Source organism: Rhinolophus ferrumequinum, chromosome 15 (genome assembly GCF_004115265.2).
Source record: "Rhinolophus ferrumequinum isolate MPI-CBG mRhiFer1 chromosome 15, mRhiFer1_v1.p, whole genome shotgun sequence".
Taxonomy (NCBI): domain Eukaryota; kingdom Metazoa; phylum Chordata; class Mammalia; order Chiroptera; family Rhinolophidae; genus Rhinolophus; species Rhinolophus ferrumequinum.
In genome coordinates, this window is record NC_046298.1 from 37,839,489 (window position 1) to 37,861,553 (window position 22,065).

Sequence of the window (22,065 nt, forward strand, 5' to 3'; positions counted from 1 at the left end):
TTCACAGATTTAGATATGGGGTTCCATACAGAGACATTAAGGTTATGACTCAAAGGTTTCTGGCTTGAGCAAATTGTAATGTTTCATTAAGGTCAACAGATGTCCTGAGTACCCAGCCTTTGGGTAGACAAGACTGAGGAACCAGGTCAAGGGTAGGCTCTGCCCCTGAGGAGGAAATTCTGGCCTTTGTTGTTCCTTGAAGCTCAATGCCTTGCATACGCCTGCTCTCAGCAGAATTATCTAGGAACTACAAGAGACCAGGCTAAGAGTCAGGAAGAAATTAAATTTGGAACAATTTTAACAGCGAGAAAACAGTAACAGTAATAACAGTAGTAATAGGTTAAGTGGTTAAAAACATGGACTTTGGGATGAGATCTGAATTTGAGTCCTGACCATGTACTCATCACTGTGACTTAGCTTCTCTGAGCCTCAGTTTTCTCCTCTGTTAAATGGGCATAAGATACTTAGCCCAGTGGCACACAGGAAATGCTCAATATATACTGTTATTCTTGAGTACCACCTATGTGTCTACTAAGCACCTACATACAGGACTCTAATCCTCACAATTCCAACAGGTTAAGTACTATTATTAGCCCCATTATAGGATAGGAAGCAATTTGGAAGGGACACAGGTGGTGAGTGGTAGAGGCAAACCTAACCCTTGTTGGCGTGACTCCCAGGGTGCAATCTCTTAATCACAACGGTATATTGCATCTGCTCCCTCTCTCAAAGGCCTGGGGAGGCAGAGGGGTGAATGCCCAAAAGGTGCATTGTGATCCATGAATAGGAGAGCCTCTGTTGGGGCGGCGTGAGGGGTACACCGGGCTTTCTGGGTCCCTGACGTAATTCCAACCCTAAGTAAGAAAGGAGGAAACAAGTTTCTGGATTTGGAGCGGTGTTGGGAGAACAACACTTAGTCTAGTGTGCTTTAAGAAGAGAGGGCATCTGACGAAGGCTGAGAAAAGAAAACTGAAGGTGCTTCTACGATGTAGCAGTAGCGACACCCGCTGGCTTGTCGCGGCAGCCAGGATTTACCGAACGCACGCTCTGGATTTACAGAACCCTAGGTTTTCCAGAGCCCTGACTGCTTATCCCAAGGGCGGTGTTCTAAGTTTCGGCCAGGGCGGACCTGGGGCGGCTTCTGCCTCCTCCACCAATGGGGATGCCACAAGCCCTTCTTGAGAAGAGAGTATTGGTCGGCTACGTCGGGGTGCGCACGCCGCTCCGGGGGCGGGACTTCCCTTCGGCCGGCAGAGGGCGCTCGGCTAGCCAAGAGGAGACGCTTTCATGGAGGGGGAGGAGGCCCGGGCGCGGGAGGGGGCCGCTGTGGCTCGGGACCTGCTGGCCCTGGGGTAAGGAGGGGCGGAGTACGGCTGGTGGAGGGGCAGGAAGAAACAGGTTTGCCCTCAGAAATTCTTACTGACCTTCCCCGCCCCTTCTCGCTGCCTCGGCCCCGCCGCAGGTATGAGGGTTTCCCAGGGACTGCGGCGCTGGGCCCCTTGTGTCCAGACTTCAGGGCGCTGTGCGCGCGGCTGATAGCGGAGCTGGAGACTCTGGGTGCCCTGAAGCGGGAGCGAGAGGAGGGCGCGGAGGCGCTGAGCCTCAGCGATGGTAGGTGTGGAGTGTGAGGCCCGGAGGGGTGGAGCCCGCGCGCGTGCCGCCGCCGCGCCCTGACGCCTCCCGCCTCCCGCAGGCCCCAGCTCCGAGGAGGAATTCCTGCGACAGTTGGCCGGCCTGCTGCGGGCGCTGCACTGCCCGGACCGCGCGCTCTGGGGCGGAGACTGCGCGACAGCGCTGCGGGAACCGGGCGTGTGCCTGCGCCTGCTGCGTGAGCCCGGGGCGGGCCTGGGAAGCGGAAGTGGGAGAGGCTTTAGTCTCTAGTACGGGCAGGCTCAGCACATTGAGGCGGAACCAGGTTTCCCGAGGGGGCGTGATCAGAATGTTAAGCCCGGCGGGAGGGGCCGAGGTGGGTGGGGTCAGGATCTTGGGGCGGGCTTAAGGGTCTGAGGTGGGCGTGGTTAAAATTTTGATGGGAGGGTCTTGAAGCTCAAGTGGGTTGGGTTAAGATGAAGCTGGACCCGTGGTTCTCAAGTGAGCGGGGTCCGAAGTCCTAGTTGGGGACTGGGTCTCGAAGTGGGTGGAGCTTATCCTGGAAATAGAGCCAGAGTTCTAGGTGGGCGGAACTAGAAATAAGGTTTTGAAGCCGCTGGAGCTTTTTGACCCCGGTGGGTGGGCTGGCAGCCCTCTTTAATTGCACTGCTCCCTTTCCCTACTTTTAGGCTTTCTCTGCACCGAGCTCCAGGCTGCCCGCCTCCTCCGCCTGCGTCTGCCACTGGATCCCAGTCCGGCAGCACTGCCGCCCGGTGGAAAAGAGGCAGAGGAGGGAGCTGGCATGGTCCAGGAACTCATCCTTACCCTCCAAGCCCTAGGGCTGCCCAGACCCACTCCGGGGACACCCGCCAGCCGGCTGCTGTGGGAGTTGCATGCCAAGGTGAGAGCGGGAGTCCTCTCTGCTCCTGGGCCACCCCACCTTCCTTGTAGGGGAAGAGCCCTCTCTCTAAAAGCGGTTCTGAGAGGAGTGCCCCAGCCACTGCTTTTTTCTAGAGCTGTGGCCACCATTCTTGATTGCGTGGCCTGGATCCTCAGGGCCAGTGGGGAACTGTGCTCCACGGAGGGTCTTTAACAGTTTCTGCCCAATCAGCCTCAGACTCCTTCTCCCATCAGATCTCAGAGCTACTGCCTTCCCTGCCTCCAGGGTCACTGCAGCCCCTCCTCAGCTACTCGCTGGACGCACCCAGATGGGTAAGACTGTGTATGGCTGTTTGCAAACAGTGTCTTCATCCAGAGATGGGAGTGAGGGAGGACTCCTGGCATGACCAAGACATTTCTCCCCAGGAAGCATTGGAGTCTCTGTGCCAAAGCCTGAGAGATCAGTACTGCTGCCGCCGCTGCCTTCTCCTCAAGCGCTTGGACCTCACAACATCTGCTTTCCACTGGAGTGATCGGGCAGAGGTGTGGGCAAAGGACCCTGGCAGGAGCAGAGAGGCCCAGTGGTGGGAGCTACAGCTGCAGAGAGGAGGAATGAGGGCCAAGAATATTACCGTCTTGCAGGTTCTGAGGCCCAGGGCATTGTAGAATCTTGTGAGGTTTGGGGCTCTAGAATCTCAGGGCCCCCAGGGCATTCTAGAATTTCCCAGCTCTGCATTGGGAGTGTCTTCAGAGATATTTAGAAATGAGGGAAGTGAGGCCCTGAGTGGGGAAGAGATGCTTCCAAAGTGAGAGATCCCACCTAGATTGCCTCTTGGGCACCTTCTCCCTTTCCCCTCTCCCTACTCTCGCCACCAGGCCCAAGGGGAGGCCATGAAGGCAGTGCTGATCCCAGTTCGAGAGGCTCTGACCCCAGAATCAGATGTCTCCATCGCACACGTCCTGGCTGCCCGAGCTGACCTATCTCGTCTTGTCCCAGCCACGAGCAAGGCTGCCCGCCAAGGGACCTGCTGTGCCATCAACAAGGTGGGCACCTGGGAATGGAGAGGGGACCCAGCATCCTTGGCCTTCAAACTGTCCTTTCAACCTCTGCCCTGGCCCAGCCTTGTCCTCTCCTGTCTGGGTTCCTGGTCTGTGGACTCATCACCTCTAATCCACCCTCTCCGTATGGCAGTTAGGATATTTCTAACTCAGAAATCTGACCATGTCTCTCCCTAGCTCAGAACTCTCCAGTGGCTGCCCAGTGCCTTCAAAACAAAGTCCAACTGAGCCCCTGCCCACTTCTCCAGCTTTGGCTTAAAATCCTCCATCACCACCTCACCCTGTCTATTGTATTAGTTTTTAGCCATTTTTAAAGCAGAAACACCCAGTTTAAATGATTACGTATTTAGCCTTGTACCTCTCTGTTTAAATAATCTTATGTGAGTATTAGGGAATACAGTCCAACAAAGCAAAGAGTGAGGCAAGATTTAAAATATATAAATATATATATATATTTGCTTTAAGGAAATATAGTAAGTAAATAATATAGGTGATGCACAAGCGATGGATATTTAGGGAAAAAAAACCACTGGTTTGCTGGAAATGTTATAGAGTCCCAGCTATGAAATAGACAAAAGTTGAAGTGTCCTTGTTAATATTGGTGGGGACTTGGACCTCTGCCATCACTCTTCTAGTTCCCTCTTGCTGAGGCCTCTGGAACCCAGTTTGAAAGTTTCAGGCCTGGGTCCTCCATCAGTCCAGCATCCCCAGTCCCAACTGTACCCAGAATCAACATCTGCCCTTTCTTTTTAAACGCACGCTGTTACCTTGGCTCTCTGGCCCCCTTGTCCAAGGTATTTTCTTTTTCTGAAACTTAAGTCTAATCCACTCTTAGGTGCTCATGGGCAATGTGCCAGATCGAGGGGGTCGCCCAAATGAGCTGGAGGCTCCCATGCCCACCTGGCAAAGCAGAAGAGAGGATGGAGGCGGGAGGAAAGCAGGCCGCCAGTACTGGGGCCGCAAGAAGAAGAAGAAGTAAAGGGGGACTGGTGGTTGAGACAGGGATCCCCTATGAGATGCTGACACCATTGATAATCTCGGGGGTTCAGTTTGAGGGCTTCTCTTGGCACCTGGCACCCAGGTCCCACATCCTCCTGTTCCTGAGGCCCCAGATGTATTCTCCCTCATCCACCACTCAACACAAGGACCATGGAAAATAAATTTAATTTATGACAGCTGTAGGACCTGTCTCTGTGGGGGCCAGGTCAGGGGTGCTCGGGTTTTAGGAGGGGGTAGGGGATCTCTGTCCCTTGGGTCTGAACAGGCCTCTGGTACTCTGACCCCCAAAGTCCTTTGCTCTTTAGCAACACATCTTTCCCTTCTTGTGGGCATGGGAATGAAACATGCAGGCGTTGGATAAACCTCAGTACCCACCATGTGCCAGCCCTGTTCTAGGCACTGGGAATACTGCAATGAAAGGTGCAGGTAATGTAAACCCCTGCTCTCCTGGAGCTGACGTTTCTGGGGAGGAGGGGCAGACATTCAATAGAAGAAATTGGTACAATGTGTATTTTGCCAGATGGAGAAAGGACTTTGGAGTAAAATAAAGCAGGAAGGCAGGATCAGGACCGTGGGGAGACTGCAACTTTGAGTATGGTCAGGGGAGGCCTCAGTGAGGTGACACTTGAGCTAAATCCCAAGAAGGAGTCATGTGGGCCTCTGGGGAAGTGTTCCAGGCAGAGAGAACGACCAGTACAAAGGCGCTGAGGTAGGAGTATTTGGGGCATGTTCAGCAACCATCCAGGCCAGCACAGCTGGAACAGGATTAATGAGGGGTGGAGTGGTGGGAGGTGAGGTCAGAGAGGTGACGGGTACATTGCATGGAGTGGGCCAGTGGGGACTCTGGCTTTTACCCTGAGTGAGAGGGAGCCATGTGATCTGACTCACGTGTTCTCACAGGCTCCCCAGTTCCGCCCCTTTTCTAGCCGTCTCTGGAACCCGAGTTTGGAACTCTGCCCACCCTCGCCCCACCCGCTCCTGACTCACTCTGTTAGTATAGTACATTGGTCAGGAGCTTCTGTTTTAGAGGCAGACAGAAGACCTGGTTTTGAGTCCCGCCTCCAACACTTAGGAGTTCTGTTACCTTGGGCAAGCAGCTTAACCTCACTGACTCTGAGTTTCCTCATCTGTAAAATGGAGAGTTGGTGAGATAAGGCCTAAGTCTAAATATACCTAATAGGAGCTGCACGAGTACTAAGTACAGGAAAAAGGAATACGATTAATAGTCAATCTGATGCAAAAGAAAATTACTTTCTTTCGAGGTAAGATGCTTCAAGGAAGGCAGTACGAAGGAGGCGATGCCTTTGCGAGTTCTGCTGGAGACCGCATAACAGGACTTGGGACTGGTTGTTGGGTAGGGGAGTGAGGGAAGAGACCAAGGCCCGTCTAGGAATTCAGCTTGGAGGACTGGGTGGGTGGCGAGGCTGTCGAGGCTGTCGTTGGAAGGGGGACCTGGAAGGAGGAAGGCATTGGGTGATGGGGGTTGGTGCACGATGTCCAGGAGACATTTCATTGCCAGGAACAGTGCCTCACCCAGACTTTTGTTAAGTGGATGAAGGAACGTCCCCTGTGGACTTTTTTTTTTTTTTAAACCTAATCTGAGAGTCTCTGCCTTTGAATAGTGGAATTTGCTCCATTGACCTTTACTGTAGCTCCTGATATATTTGGCCTTATTCTTATCATCTGATTGTTTTTTTCCCCTAAAATCCTGTTCTATTAGTGGCTACCCCCGTCTCCCCCTCAACATATTGAAATTTCTATTTTTCTAACAACATTAAAAATTAACCAGCATCTATACCCTCATACCCAAGCAGCTGAGGACTAGAGCACAGTTTTACTTTCCTGTGCTTCCCCACATCTGTCTGGGTGCCTCAGGCAAGTGGGCCAGTCTCCCCTGTATCCAGTTGGGGGTAGGGAGTAGTTCCTCCTCACCGTCTCTGGATCCCAGGAAGGGTGTGGGGGCTCTGTCTGGGTCCAAGCGTGGCGAAGGTGGCACCCTGTCTCAGGTTCCAAGGAGACTGTGTAGGAGAGACTGTCCTCAGAGCCTGTGGGTGGGAGGGATGTGGGTATGATGGGAAGGGCCTCATGACCTTGGGACGAATCCCCATCCACCAAGCCCCTTCCCCGGACTGCTACACTCTGGGTCTTACCACAGCTGGCATGGGATATTGGTGTGGGTGGCACGGGGGCTCCTGGGGGGCTCACATCACCCTTGGCCCCCGGCTTCTTACACTCCTCCTTCACTCGATCTCTGCAGTGTTTGTGGCAACACAGCCCACAGTCTGGGGGAAGGCAGCGGTTAGTGGCCAGAGTCCCAGTCCGTGCCCCCGTTCTTTCAGCCTGCAGGACTTGGACACCCTCCCCGCTCACCGATGCCCCACTCACCCCGACAGCGGTAGCCTTGCTTGGTGACACCCCAGAGCTGGCAAGAGAAAGAATAGGTTACCTAGGCTGGGGGAGGGAGGGCTGTGGCTAGGGTGAGGGCTGTTTGGAAGTGTGGAAACCAGGTTTTGCAAATGCTCAAGGCTAGAGGCTTACATGGGATCTGAGGATTAAAGGAATTTGGAAGTTCTCTCAAGTTTGGGGAGTCATTTAAGATATTAGAATTGGGTCAAATTTAGAATTAATAATGTGAATTATATGGGCAGGGATTGTTGTCTATTGTGTGTTCCTGCTGCGCCTCCCACCCCACACCCCCTGAGCCACAACTGTGCTGGCACATAAGAGGGCTCAGTAACTATTTAGTGAATGAAAAGCGAATTTGGGAAGTTGTCCAAGGTTTGTGAATTAGCCTTGGTTTAGAGATTGAGAGATTTGTCCATTATCCAGAGTTGGAGGATATGCTGAACTTGGAAATTATCTAGGGTGTGAATTGTCTGGAGTCTAGAGACTTGGAGATTGATTCTGTTTGGAGGTAATCTACTCTTGTAGATTAATCTACTCTGTAGATTAAAGAGGGTTTTAATTATTTCCCATGCCTTGCCAGTTATCCAGGATGGAGGTCATCTGGGATTTGGGCATTAGCTAAACTTTGGAATTATCCAGGATGTAAAGACTATCCAGTGTTTAGGGTGTATGTGAAATACGGGGATTATTTGAGGCCGAAGGATTTTCTGGAATGTGGCTTATCTGGGACTTGGGGACTGATTGTTCAGGGCAGGGCTGGCTTCTGAGCCTGGACAGTGAGGAGCTGGGATACTCCAGGGAAGATGGGCCTCAAGGATGATAGTGGGCTGAGTGCTCACGAAGCCGTTGCAGCTGTCACAGAAGGTGGGCTTGCGGAAGGTGACCTCATGGAAGGTGTGTAGGAAGGCCAGGCCCAGCTTGGAGCAGATGGCGCTGGCCCGGAGCAGGTACCCTGTCAGCTCCTCTCGGCTGAAGGAGCCACTCCTGGGGGCAGAGACCACACTTCATTCAGCATGACCAGCCCAGACCCAAGAATCCTGGCGACCCCAGTATCCTCGTCTTTGGGGACCCAGGAATCAGAGCACTTACCCCTGGCGGGGTGGTGGGTGAAGCCCATGGCAGGCGAAGGGGAAGCTGCCTGAGAGTCGCTCAAAATCCTCCTGAGAGATGGTTCCTCGACCTTCAGGGTCATAATTCTTGAACACGGACTTTGCAGGAGGATGGGAAGGGAGAATAAGACCAAATGATGAGCCCCTCGGTCTTAAATAGCCTCTTGCAGGTCAGTACTGTGCAGATATCTTCCTTCCTAGCCCTCAGCATGAGGCCACCGTCCTCTCCTTACCTCCACCAGCTGTTCCACATGCCGACCCAGGGTGGCCCTGTCGGGCTTGGGCGTCACGCCAGGGGCCCACTCCACCACCAGCGGTGCTTTGAAGGGGGAAGGTGGCTGGGGCAGGGACAGAGGGGCACAGTTAGTCAGGGCACAGACTTGGGCTGGTGGTCAGAGTTCAGGGGTCAGGTCTCACCAGACTCTTGGGACAGCGGGGCTCCCGGGTGTAAGAAAGCTCATAGATCTCGTCCTCCGTGTAGAAGAGATCCAGGGAAAGCTGGGGGTGGGCAGGGTGTTACAGACCCTCTGTTTCCATCCATCTACCAACAGCCCACACCCTTCCTAGACCCCCACTTTCCTCCTCTTCCCAAAGACCCTCTTCTCTGGGAACCGCTAGGATCCTCTCTCCCACTGAGACACATTCACTCTTCATACCACCTATCCCCTAGTCCAGATGTGCCATTTTCTCACCAAGGCTTCTTTTTTTTTTTTTGATCCTATTTAACATCGCAAACCCTTGCCACTTTGCATGCCTTTTTCTGCCTTAATTTTCTCTATTATACTTATGATGTAAAAGACCATATGATTTACTTATTTGCTTTGTTTTATGGACTGTCTCCTCCACTGGTGTGCCTAGCTCACAGTGGGTGCTCAATAAATATTTGGGCTGATGGACTTTTAGAGTCAACAGAGCATAGGGCCTTCAGCACCACTCAGGGAGGGGCAGCTTCACGGGCAGGCCCCACACTTAGAAGGGCCCCTTTGTTTAATGTCCTGCTGTCACCACCTTGAAATTCTTAGGAATTTGGAGCCCCACATTTGGGCCCTGAAAAGTATGTAGCTGGTCCTATCTTAAGGTCTGAAAATCAACTTTTCAATCTTACACCCCATGGTCCTCAGAATCCCAGTCTCTCTCAATTTATAGACCCTTAGAATATATATCATATGTATATAATATATAACAAATATTACAAATATATAATATATATACATACATACATACATACATACATACATACATATATATCTCCAGAACCCCACATTCTTGTCTTAACTCATAGTGTGGTGGTGCATATATGTTAACACACAGACTCTGAAGCTGGCCTGCCTGGGTTTAGATCCAGGTTTTACTGCCGTGGGACAGTGAACAAGTGACCTCACCTCTGTGGGCCTCAGTTTCCCTATCTGTAGAATGGGCACAAGGGTTCCCACTTTGGAGTTGTGAGGATTGAATGATGCTCTGTAGAGAGTGTTTAAAACATGGTGCCTGCCACAGAATAAGTGATCAGTAACTGTACTAGCTTTTTGCTTAGATTCTGGGATATATTAAAGCTTGAAATTTTGGGCTAGTGACATGAGAAGCTCAGAACCTTGGGATTCAGAAGTATGAAAGCCCAACGCAATTCTGGAGCTCAGATCAAAGGATACTTGAGTTGCTAGGGGAATTGGGGGAAATGCATCATTTATTAATATATAAAGCTCACTGTGTTCCAGATACTATTTTAAGTACTTTATGTGAATTATATTACTGATTCTTCTCAACCACTCTCTGAAGTGGGTCCTATTATTCTCATTTTGCAGATAAGGAAACTGAGGCCAAGGGGTTAAGTGACTTGCCCAAGGCCACATGGCTAGAAAAAAACCCCTAGAATCTCTGGTTTCAAAGCCCACGTATCCCAGCGCTCTTCTCTCCTGGTCCTGCAGCCCCTCCTCCAGCCCAGACCCTCCATCGCAGCACCCCAGGCTCAGCCTCTGGGAGCCCAGCATTCGCTCTACCCAGGCATTCCCAGGACATCCCACCCCATGCTCCTCCTGTGGTGGCTCACCGTGAGTAGATGCAACAGGTCCTCATTGGCGCTGCAGGGGGGTTGCTGCTTCTGGAGGGCTGCCAGCTCCTGCAGCCGCAGGTAGAGGCTGTTGAGCTTGGGAAGGTGTAGACGGCCATCAGACAACCTGTAAGGCTGTGCCTCGTGCAGTGACACCAGGTCCTTGAGGTGCACACCCAGTACAGGCAGCCGGAAGCCTGTGCAGCCAGCCCAGGTGCGGCGGTAACAGGCGTAGTTGTTGTGGGCAGCGAGGAGCTCAGTCAGCTCCAGTAGGGCCTGTGTGGGAGGCCATGTTATGGGGGGGGGCATGTTACCAGGAAAACAGGTTCTGTTCCCTTAGCCCCCTGCAGGGCTGTATCCTAGCAGCCTCTTGCATGGGCTTCTGAATCCCAGGGGCACTGTGCCACTTTGGATACTTCCCCAAGCCCCTCTGTGTCCCATAGTGGCCTCAGCATCCCCCAAAATTGCTCTTCTTCTTGGGTCCCCAGGTTAGAGTGATTTTTCCAAAACCCAAATCTTATCATGGGTGCTGCCCACTCCCAAACACTCCCCAGCTCCCAGTGCCCTCTGAATAAAGCCCAGACAACTTAGTTCAACTTGCAAGGCTCACTGGGATCTGCCCCTGGGCATCTGCTGCCTGATCTGCCACATCCTGACCTCAGCCACACACTGGACTCATGAATGACTCGCTCTCCCCAGGCATTCCCAGGACATCCCCACCCCATGCTCCTCCTGTGGTGGCTCAGATGTTGGCGTTCTTGGAAGTGTTGCTTTACTCCCCACCTGGACTGCAAGTTCTCTGCTAGCATCTCTCTCATTTGTTTCCCTTCAGTCCTGCTCAGGACCAGACACACAGAGAATAAGGTCAGCATGAGGGGTGGGTTGAGGGAGAAAGCATGGCAGAGGAGGGAAGAGCCTCGGGGTCTGTTGAATTTGGAGGACCGAGGTCTCCAGGTCCTCCAAAGGCAGGGATGGAAGGCATTGGGGAAAAGTATGTGTGCAGGGTCAGGATAGCTAACCGGTGGAAGTTTGGGGAGAGTAGTGGGACTTCACCTTGGTGCTGTCAGGGCTCAGGTGGGCGTGGGAGTCCTTGAGCCTGGAGATGGCACTATGACACAGGCCCCCTGTGACTGCCATCAGTGTGTTGAAATTCTGCAGCTGGTGGAGCCTCTAGGAAGGAAGGGCGATGCAGAGGTGGTGGGTATCACATGGAGCACAGGCAAGTTGGGGATTCAGATGACAGCATCCCAGTTGAAAGTATCCCAGATGAGTTGGGGTCTCAGGCATGTGTGGGTGTGGGCCAGTGTAGACATCAGACAGGTGAGATGTGTCAGGCAGGGGTGAGCCACAAGCAGATATGTAGGCATTACACAGAGGTCAGGCAGGTGATAGACTAATGTGAGGTCAAAAAAAAAGGGGAGTCAGACAAGTATGGGGCATTGGATAGGTTTCGGGACTAGACAGGTGTGTGTCAGACAGGTATGGGGGACTCAGACAGATTTCAGGGTGTCAGGCTCCTGGGGGTCCGACTGCTCTGAGAGTCAGACAGATGAAGGTATACCAGAAGACCGAGCTCTGGGCAGGCGTTAGGAACAGCGGTGAATGGGGCCAGAGTGCTATGGAGGGGTCAGCTGGGCATCAGGGGGAATTGTCTTGCCCACCCCTTTTCCAAATTTGAAGGGCGCAGGTCGCTGGGGTCTAAAAGTGGAGCCAGGGAGGAGTGGAAGTTGCTCAGGCCAAGGAGACACCGGCAGACGCTAGTACCGCAGGTCTGAGGAGCTGGGTAGGGGAAGCCAGGCGGGGGAAGGTGCCAGAGGAAGGGCGTGGTCTGCGAGGAAGTACTCAAATGGGCGTGGCCAAGCTGAGGGAAGAAGGGCTTCCCTTTTCTCCAGAAGGGAGATTAGTGCGGGGTTGGGATGAAGCCACTGTCCCGAAGGGACGGTTGGGGCCTAGGGGTGGCGGATGACGTAAAGGTGAGGGGCATGAAAGAGATGCTTTCACTGCTCTGGGGATAGAATATTCAGGTTTAGGGCTTGGGAGACTGGGCCAGAAGGAACGTCCTCAACTGCCTCGTCCAGGACCAAAGGGTGGGCCCCGGGCGGGTTCTAAGCGGTGATATCAAGGCCAAGGAAGAAGGGCCGTCCTGTCCTCGTTGAAGAACTACAGGACTGAGGTCTAGGGAGCAGGGGCAGGGTAGGGCGTGATGGACGGGGCGGGGCCAGGCCATGGTGACGTCACCGCCCGGGATGCACAGCTTGAGGCTGGGGGTGGGCGAGCGCCCAGAACGCAAGCAGAAAAGCGGGACGGGCCTCACCTGTGCCACGTGGATGAACTTGTCAAGCACTTGTGCGCGCTGTGCAGGGCCTGGACGGCTCAGCACCATGACCTGCACCCAGCGGGACACGCTGTTGCTGAGGCCTACTGATCCCTCTAAGGCCAGGCAACCCCTCACGGAGCCCTGCAAAACGTAGTCCCGCAGGTCCTGGGGCTGGAGGTGAGGACGAAATCAGGGCAGGCGGTGGCACTCAGGCCCTGCCCCTCACAAGCTCTTTCTTCTAGCAGTCACTATCTCTGATGTCCTAGCCTGTGTCACATATCCCTCACATCACCATGGCCCTCTCCCATCTAAGAAGAAATGTTTAAATAAAGCCAGGCAGTCTTCTGAGCCCTTTATCATATTAATTTACTCCTCAATACTATATTATTCCCATTTTAGAGATGAGGTCATTGAGGCACAGAGAGAATAATTTGCTAACAGGCGTGAGTCAGGGTGGGAACTCAGTCTATTGCTCTTAACGGTATACCTGAGTGGTATACAGTTAGCACAGGGAAGGATGCGAAGAGGACATGGAAGCATTTTCTATTCTGCTCAACAGGTCAACATTCCATACCCACATCCACTGCACTGTGTGTGTGAGTGTGTATACACACAATCAGGAAATTTTCACATGAAGAACCAGATCCCATCATGGTGATCACTTTGTAAAGTATATAAATGTCTAATCACTATGTTGTACACCTGAAACTAATGTATATCAACTGTAATTGAAAAAATTTTAAAAACAGAAGTATAAAACAAAACAAAACAAAAAAAACATCTCCACCTTCCCTGGAAATAATGATGACAATAGTTAACACATACAGGTTGAAGCACATGAGATTACCATGTGGGTAGGTAAAATATGGCAAAATAATGGCAATTTCAAATGGTTCTACCAGGTAACATTTACTCTGGACCAGTCACTGGTCCTATTTTGAGCACTTACTATGTACCAGGCATTGCGACATAACAGTGGTACCTCGGTTTTCGAACATTTCAGAACTCGAACGGTCTTCCGGAACGGATGACGTTCGAAAACCGAGGTACCACTGTATTAATTTAATTCTCCCAACCATCCAATCAAGTATTATGACCTCCATTTTACAAATAAGAAAACTGAGTCCCAGAGAGGTTAAGCAACTAGTTCAGTTACACAGATAAGAAGGGGCTGATGGATTTGAACCCAGAGGCTCTGTGCTCAGCCAGCTTAGCTCATTTTCCTGGACCTTCTAGCACCCAAATGTGAGTTTGAGATCCCTGCCTGAAGCCCATGCAGGAGTCCCTCTCAGTCTTGCCTGGCCCCAGCCAGGCCTCCCCCTTCGCCCAGACCTTCACTGGAGAGAGGGAGGTCCTCACCGTGATAGCTTGGAAGGACCGGAACTCCAGGTAAGTGAGGTGCTGAGCCAGCTCCCCCGCCTCCAGGTGGTCGAAAAGCAAGGACACTTTGCACTTTTTGCCCAGGCCTGGGCTGCTCATGGAGGGTGGGGGGCCAGGGCCACCTGGGCTCAATCTAGGGGCAAAAAGGGGCAGAGCATTGGGGGTGCTCAGGATGGAAGATGTTGGGGTGTGGAGGGACATGGCAGAGTGGGGATGGGGAAGGAAGGGGGAAGGGCTGACTCACAGGTTGGAGGAACCTCCCAGGCTCCTCTGGGCCGAGTTGCCCTCCTGCTTCACCTTGTCCCAGAAACGACCTATAACCTCTTCTAATTGGGGATCCTGGTGCACCATCTCAGGGTGTTGGGTCAGCCAGTATCTGAGGGTGGTTTAGAGATGGTGGGATGAGGCTGGGAGTGGGGGTGAGGGTAGGGAAGATCTCTAAAAGGGGTCTCTTGGTCTGAGGAATCTCTAGGTTCTGGGCTGGGGGATCGCTAGAAGGTCAGGGTTCAGAGAGGCACCAGGTTGGTGTGATCTCTGGGATTAGCACTGGAGGCGTCTTAACACAGGCTGGTGGATCCATGGGAAGTAGACTGGGAGGATCTCGTGGAAATGGAATCGCTAGGCAGCAGGATAGTGCGGGGAGGTCTCAGGAACTAAGCTGGGGACCTCTGGCGGTGAGATGTCTTAGGAGGTCCTAGAAGCTAGGTATGTGGGGGTGGGGGTTTGGGGATCAGAACTGTAGGTATCGGCAGTTGGGAGAGGGTCTGTAGGGGGTAGTCGGGGGTGTCTAAGAGCTGAGAGTTCTAAGGAGCAGAAGTGGGAGGGTCTTAGGGACCAAACCAAGGTGTCTCAAAGTGGGATTTGGAAAAAGGTTGGGTGGGTCTGTGGGGAGCTGCACTGGGGAGTCTCTGGGAGGTGTTTTAGGGGGGCAGCAGGGAGAGCATCTTGGGTCATGTGAATAGCCCTACCTGACCAGGTGACAGATCTGCAGCTGCCTCAGCTCCTGCGTGTTTCCTGTGGCTTCCTGGTACTTGAGTTCTGGTTAAGGCTCTGATATCCAGCATCCCAAACCTGACTGCTCACCTTGTCCCCATGTCTCAGACTCTCATGTCTCTGCCCTCTGCCCTCTGCCCTCCAACCACTGCTCATGGCCCTGGGAGGATATAAGGTCAGCAGACGGGCAGCAAGGTGGGCGGAAGGCAGCACCCAGCTGTGCATGGCCAATACCATGTTGAGAATGTGATCCCCGCGGCGCAGGCTGCCAGCCGAGTCTGGAGGTGAGAGAAGGGGACTCTGTTAGAATGTCCCCTGGACAATGGGCTGCACAGTCTCCAGAGCCGGTGTGACCATCTGGTTCAAACCCCAATTCTACTTTTGACTCCTTGCATGAACTTGGGCAAGCAACTTGGCCTCCTTGTGCCTCAGTTTCCTGGTCTGTACTGTGCAGAAACCAGCACAGTGCCTGGCAAGTCAGGTTGAAGATGGAAATATCATCAGATCTCCTCCCACTCCGCATCTCAGGAAAGAGAAACACAGGTGTCTCTCTTAGCTCTAATGTAGTGATTGAAATTCGTTCCCCACACCCTATTTTATACCCTCTAAAACAGGCCTAGAGAAAGGTGAGTGCTTGGCCCAACCTTAGGATTGGGGAGGCTGGCCAGGGAGGAGGACACTCACCAAAGGACTGAATGCATTTCTCCAGAAGTTCATCTTCACTGCATCCACCCTCATTCAGCATGTCCAGAGCCATAGAAGCCATGACCTTGCTGATTTCCCGGGCGGTGGGGCATGTCTTGTGGCGGCGGGCCTGTCGGGGCCGGCCCCGCCCTCCTGTCTTCCCCGGGCATTCCTGGTGGGACTTTCTGTGGGCACACACACCCCCACCCAGGGACTCATGAGAGCCCCTTCTTCAAGCAGCTCCCAGAATCCTTCTTGACCCCAAAGCCCCAAGGCATTATGAGAGAAGCTTCCTAAGGACAAAGCCCCAAGGTCACTCCCTGGGACCTCCCTGGAATCAAGGAAGAAAAACCCAGGAGTATTCCAGATCATGGGAGCCTTCTCCTATAGATAAACTCCAAGAGTTACTCCTGTCTCCTTCAGGGAATTGGGAAAAGACTCTCAAGACTACTCTGAATCCCCCCAGAGAATCATGGGAAATGACCCCAGGACTGCAGAGGACCCTCCAGGGACTCATAAAAACTTTCTACTCCAGAAAGTTGTGGGCATTGCCCACAAATTTCCCTTGAATGTACAGTCCCAAGACATCATGGGAGAGACTTCCTCTTGGCAGACCCCTGGGATTACTCCTGATCTCGGCAGGGAATCATTAGCGAAGGACCCAGAATCATTCCTGTCCTCCCCAGGGGGAAACATGGGAGATTCTGCCCTCAGGAAGATTCCTCAGAATTCCCCTTTGTTCTCCAACGCGAGCACCGTCTCTCCCCAGCCTTCATGAGAACAGCAGACTCCTGAGATTCCACCTCTCCCTCCTGCCCCACGTTGACCCCTCCCCTAAGCCAGCCCTTCCGCAGGACCTGAGTCTTAGCCTCCCACCTTAGTCCCTAGATTTGGAGCCCAGAGAGATGTGGGTGCAACATGGCCTCACCAGGGCTCTTCAGAACTGGGAGGGGTCCCTGGGGCTGAGGCAGCTTCAAGGGAAGTTTAAAAATAACCCTCACTTTGCCTCGTGCCTCCCCAAAACTCATGTTCAAGCTGGGGAAAGAGGGTAATGGTGAGACAGGGATGGTGCAGGAAGGAGGGAGAAAATTCCAGGCAGAACAACCCTGGCTTCCATAAATCAGACAGATGGGGTTGGAGAAATGTATACTGGCTGTGTGACAGTGTTAGTCACTTCATATCTCTGGGCCTCAGTTTCCTCATATGAAAAAACGAGAGTCATCCTTGGACATCGCCCAGGAATCTATTATGAACTTTCAATGCCTTGATCTTCAAAAGTGCTAAGTAAGGGACTTAGTTTGCTCAGACTGTTAAGTGGCCAGAGATGGGAAAGTTGAACTTGCCTGAGATGCAGAGAGAGAGAGAGTGACGGAGCAGACTAAAGCCAGGCCGGGGAAATGGGGGTGAAACCAGAAATCAGGAGATCCTCAGAATAAGAGCGCTGCCATGTTCCTGGGGGATCAGTATTGAAAGTTGTTGAGCAACAGTGGGTATTTATTCTGTCCCGAATATGTCCTGGGTAGAGGGTTAGATCAGTGACTCTCAAAGTATGATCCCCGACCAATACCAACAGCATCACCTGGGAACTTGACTTAATACAAGTTCTCAGGCCCCACCTCAGACCTGAAGAATCAGTAACTTTGGGGGTGAGCCCAGCAAGTTGTGTTTTACAAGCCCTCCAGGTGGTTCTGATGTGTACTCAAGCTCAAGAACCACTGGTCTAGACTGTCTCACTGAGGACTTACATGCCTCTCCGAGAAGGGACTATGATTATTCTATTGACGGAAGAAGAAACTGAGGCAAAGAGCAGTTAGATGACATACCTAAGGTCACACAGCCAGAAAATGATGTAGCCAGGTCTCCACCACTAAACTGCTGGATACTATGGGGAGGGGACCCCTTTCCATCAGAGACATGCTGGAGGAGACTGGGGGAGCTGCCCAGGCTAGGGACCCAAGCACCATCACCCCTGTGAGGACAGGAGGTCCCATTTGCCCAAGTGATAGAAGCCCATTCCAGAACCTACCTGCTGGCACAGATAGGCGATAGGCCCTTTCCTGCAAACTGTCTGCCCCCTGGAGCAGCAAGAAGTGGTTTAAGAGGCAGCGGAGCAGCTTTGGGGCGGGGGCAGTGAGCAACTATGATGGGGAATCAGGAAGACCCAAGGGAGGACAAAGCACCCAGCCAAGGGAGCTAGGACGGGGGCAGGGTGGGGGAGAAGGGGATTCAGAGCCGCTCCAACTCCAGAGAGAGTGAGGACAGGACACAGGCGCTCATACAAACTGCCCCAGCCTCGCCGGCTCTGGATTCGCTGAAGCATCTTTCCACCTGGCGCCCCCTGCTCCGGCCCCTGCTGCCAGAGGAGCCCCACACCCTACCCGCCTACTTAGTGCCTCCCAACCCTCCCACGCAGCTTGAGGCCCAAGGGTTTGGGGCGCTCCGGTCTCTTTGGGAAGGGTCCTCTCACCTCTTGCTGTCTTTCCTGTTCATGCTTCCTGGGGGTGGGGGCGTGGAGGGGATTTTGCAAGAGTCTTGCTCAGCTCCTCCCACCTCATCAATGCTCCAGCTTCTTAGCCCCTTGGGAGCTGGGGCCTCCTCAGCTGGGAAGGAAAGAGGAACTGCCCCTCCCCACCCAGCCCCAGGCCAGGGGGAAGGAAGAGGCTGGGGAGAGACCAAAGGTCCCCCCTCCCCCCACATGGGGATCCCTTCAGGCTGAGGTTTCCGGTGCCGCTGGCCCCCACCCCCAGTCGCCCAGCGGGCTCGCTCTCTATCTCCCCTATCTTTCTGTCTCTAGACCCGTGATTCTCTGTTCTGTCATTTTCATACTTCAACAAAAACAGTTTTTTTTTCAAGTAGGCCTTATATGACACATTTATGTAAAAACACACTCAAAAGAGAAGTCTATATTTCTATAAGGACATATTCATGTATATAATGCACAAAGATTTGAATGGAAAGTTACAAGATATAATATTTTGTATATTTCTTCCTATGTTTCTTTTATTCCTAGTTTAGTCTCAATAATACCACTTGTACCCCAGAAAACGTTTTCACTTTATTACTTTTATTGTAACAAAAATTTATGTAGCACCTATCGTGTACCACAGACTTCTAAGGGCTTTTAAAATATTAACTAATTTAATCTTCACGCAATCTTAAGGACTGTAATCTTATTATGAAACATTCAAAATGGAAGTAAACCCTCTGAGAGACCTCCCTCAGTCACACTGTACCCTTTAAGCAGGGGTGACCAATATCACATATCCATTGGGTTTTATCTGGTCTGTTGGCTGTGCATGAACACACAGATTTTGAGTATGTGTGTTTTTTTCTTTTGCCTCAATGTGTCATGCTTAACGTATTTTTTTTAATTGAAATATACAAGAAAGAGCACTAATCGTACGTGTTTAGGTTGGTGAATTGTGACAAACAAGCATATCCATGTGACATTCACACAAATCAAGAAACAACATTCCCCATCAGTCACCAAACTCCTTGAGCTCCTTCCCAGAGCTACCTCCCAAAACATAACCACCAGACATTTCTAGCAGAGTAGTTTTGCCTGGTTTTGAGCTGCATATAAATGGAATAATTTATTGTGTCTGGCTTCTTCCATTCAACGTCATGTCTTTGTGATTCTTCTATGTAATTACATTTGGCTGTAGTTTATTTCTTTTTGTTGCTGTATAAACCGATTTTCCTGTGATGGGCATTTGATTTGTTTCCATTTGGGAGCTGTTGTGAATATTGCTGCTGTGAACATTCTAGCACCTTTCTTCTGATGAACATTTAGTGTGTGATTCGATAGGGTAGATACCCAGGAGTGGAATAAATGGGTCACAGTGATTCACATGATTCTGCCAAACCTAATATATTAGTCAATTCAACCAAAGCTCTCTTAGCAATATGTTTTTGCTCCTTTCTTTTTCTCACTAAATGAAGTCATCGTGGATGTTTTTTTCACAACAGAACAATTTAGACAAGCGCAGAGCCCATTCTCTTTAGCTTTTCCATGACATGACATACTATATAGTTTCAGACCCCCCTCTCTGCATCTCTTCTTCTTCCTTCTTCCATTTTCCCTCCCCTGGTCTCAAGCTGTGCTCTCCATGACGTGCTGTCTGTCTCTTAGCCCATGTCCTCAGCACCTGCATCTCATGAGGTGATGGAACGCTCCTGGCTGGGCCGAGCTTGGAGTGTGAGAGTGTCTCCAAACCCCCAGGACTCAGAGAAACCTCACAGAGGGAGGGAGGTCAGAAAAGGTCCTGGCATTGGTGTATTTGCCGCCCTCAAGGCCCGCGGGAATGGTCAGCACCAACAACAACAAAGGAAAACCACAAAGGAAAAGATTTCTGAAGCAACCACAAAAACTCAAATGGCATAAAAAGGGTGCATTTGATAACATCCAAATAAGGATTTATTTTAACGAGGACACCATGGGACAAATATCAGATGACAGAGCAGGGAAAGGGATTTACAATGTCTAAAATCAATGAGACATTACTATCTAGAATATCAGCAAGAAAAAAAGACAGCACCTCTGATAGAAAAATGGGCAAAGAACAGGTGACAAAGAAATGCAAAACTCTGACAGGCATCTGAGAAGATGCTAGAAATGACTGGTAACTGATCAGGGAAGGGCAAATTAAAACAACAGTGAGTCATCCAACAGTGAGTCTGGCAAAAATTTGAGGTTGGAAGATGCCAAGTGGAGTTTGGGGATGTGGGGACCTGGGGATCCTCACACACTGATCGTGGACAGCCATTCTCCAGGGGCTACTTGGCACTACTTAGTCAAATTGAGTGTGGCATGGAGCGGTCACCCAGCAGTTAGCTCCTGGGTGTGCAGACCAAGACATCCTTCCTTAGTTCCATAAGGGGACATATACAAGGATAGTCATTGTAACGTTATTGCCAGGGAGCTGCGGGCAGCCTGGGTGTCCACCCCCAGAGGAGGGGGTAGCTAAACAGAGAGGGACAGGCCCCAGGGAGTTCCTGCAAGCCCCCCAGACACAGCCCAGGACCCACAAAGCAACATGAGTATGTCTTCAAATACATGATGACTGACAAAAAAAGAGAAACACTATTAATAACTTATGATATAATGCATAATGACACCCAATAGTTTTATATATAAAATTCTAAGGAAAAACAATATTTAATATATATGTGTATATTATATCATGTATAATAGGTAAACATATAACTGTATTGTACTATGTAATTATATTAGCCTAAAGATATAATTATGCATCATGTAATTCAATAATATGGTAAAACTTACGTGCTATGTATTACAATTGTATCAATATATCAATACTTAGCTATGTAATACATAGCAACTTATTATACACTTAACATTTAATGTATAATTTTAATGAACTGAAAGATATTGCTTTGTATACTTAATAAGCACCATTAAGTGTTAATAGTTTTAATAGATCCCTGTATCAATCAGTTATCAATCAGTAGGCTCTAATTGGATTCCTCATGGAATCTTCCCCTCCACCCTAGGTGGCAGGGACTATTCCAAATTAGCCCAGTTGACAGAGGAGGAAACTGAGGCCCAGAGGTATGAAGTTGCTTCTCTGGCAGGAGGCCCAGGTGTGTGTGCTTCCTGAATTGGCTTCCAGGCCTCACAGCTACCTGTTTCAGGGAACTGCAGAGGCCTTCCACCGGAGCTCCCAGGACAGAGCTGGATACCCCTCAACAGGCTCCTTTAGTATTATAAAGCCCAGGGCGCTGAATCTGCATAAAGGGATGGCTCAGCTAGTGGTTCCCAGGTAGGCATGGAGGGACTCGGGTGGCCTCTGGCAAGACTGAGGGTTAGAACACTGGAGTCAGGATCTGGCCCTGGGGAAGTGGGTTTTGTCATAATTAGGAGATTTTAAAGAAATATCAAGCCAGTAAAGCAGAATAGTTAAGAACCCTGGCTCTATGTTCAAATCCCTGGTTCAGCCGCTGTGTGACCTGGGGCAGGTCACTCTGTGTTCAGCTTTCCTCATCTCTAAAATAGGCTCTATGAGAGTACAAGTTTGGACAATTAAGTTCGCGAACTCATCCTAGAAAAAGTGCTACATACCTCATTGCTGAATATCACTGCAGTCACCTTCCAAGTACTCCCCTTGGGAAGCTGTGCACTGTGGCCAGTACCTAGTCCACCCCTCATGCAATTTTGGAACTCTTTTTCTGGAATGGACATCAGAACTGTCATCATACTACACTTGATGTCCTGAATGTCATCAAAATGTCTTCCTTTCAATATTTCCTTTATCTTCAGGTAACGAAAGAAGCCACTGGGGGCCAGATCAGGTGAGTAGGGAGGGTGTTCCAATACAGTTATTTGTTTACTGGCTAAAAATTCCCTCACAGACAGTGCCCTGTGAGCTGGTGCATTGTTGTGATGCAAGAGCCATGAATTGTTGGCAAAAAGTTCAGGTCGTCTAACTTTTTCACGCAGCCTTTTCAGCACTTCCAAATAGTAAACTTGGTTAACTGTTTGTCCAGTTGGTTCAAATTCATAATGAATAATCCCTCTGATATCAAAAAAAGGTTAGCAACATGGTTACAACAAGTTTGCGAACTTAATTGTCAGACCTCTA

General features: G+C 51.0%; 2 protein-coding genes across 8 annotated transcripts; one reads left to right on the forward strand and one right to left on the reverse strand.

Annotated features, from left to right (window-relative positions):
* The first annotated feature begins 1,200 nt into the window (after positions 1 to 1,200).
* Positions 1,201 to 11,130, forward strand: FAM98C (family with sequence similarity 98 member C). 5 transcript variants are annotated; one of them, XM_033127852.1, is made up of 9 exons: positions 1,201 to 1,352; positions 1,463 to 1,611; positions 1,694 to 1,828; positions 2,280 to 2,491; positions 2,725 to 2,802; positions 2,896 to 3,012; positions 3,346 to 3,513; positions 9,968 to 10,090; positions 10,789 to 11,130. In XM_033127852.1, exons 1-9 carry the CDS (start codon positions 1,288 to 1,290, stop codon positions 11,101 to 11,103), a joined length of 1,362 nt encoding a protein of 453 aa, XP_032983743.1. In that variant the 5' UTR covers positions 1,201 to 1,287; the 3' UTR covers positions 11,104 to 11,130. The 5 variants fall into 5 exon arrangements, with proteins under 5 accessions (XP_032983743.1, XP_032983747.1, XP_032983745.1 ...); XM_033127856.1 differs by lacking the exon at positions 10,789 to 11,130 and having other exon boundaries at positions 9,845 to 9,974; XM_033127854.1 differs by lacking the exons at positions 9,968 to 10,090; positions 10,789 to 11,130 and adding an exon at positions 4,364 to 5,612.
* Positions 5,760 to 18,088, reverse strand: RASGRP4 (RAS guanyl releasing protein 4). Of its 3 annotated transcripts, XM_033127846.1 has the most exons (17): positions 17,931 to 18,088; positions 15,464 to 15,648; positions 14,952 to 15,057; positions 14,755 to 14,817; positions 14,031 to 14,162; positions 13,766 to 13,919; positions 12,404 to 12,577; positions 11,143 to 11,259; positions 10,090 to 10,365; positions 8,460 to 8,540; positions 8,276 to 8,380; positions 8,023 to 8,141; positions 7,773 to 7,917; positions 6,913 to 6,949; positions 6,678 to 6,809; positions 6,460 to 6,572; positions 5,760 to 5,979 (listed from the first exon to the last, which is right to left on the reverse strand). In XM_033127846.1, the coding sequence occupies exons 1-17, from the start codon at positions 17,951 to 17,953 to the stop codon at positions 5,914 to 5,916; spliced, it is 2,028 nt and encodes a 675-aa protein (XP_032983737.1). In that variant the 5' UTR covers positions 17,954 to 18,088; the 3' UTR covers positions 5,760 to 5,913. The 3 variants fall into 3 exon arrangements, with proteins under 3 accessions (XP_032983737.1, XP_032983739.1, XP_032983738.1); XM_033127848.1 differs by lacking the exon at positions 11,143 to 11,259; XM_033127847.1 differs by lacking the exon at positions 8,460 to 8,540.
* Positions 18,089 to 22,065: the final 3,977 nt, after the last annotated feature.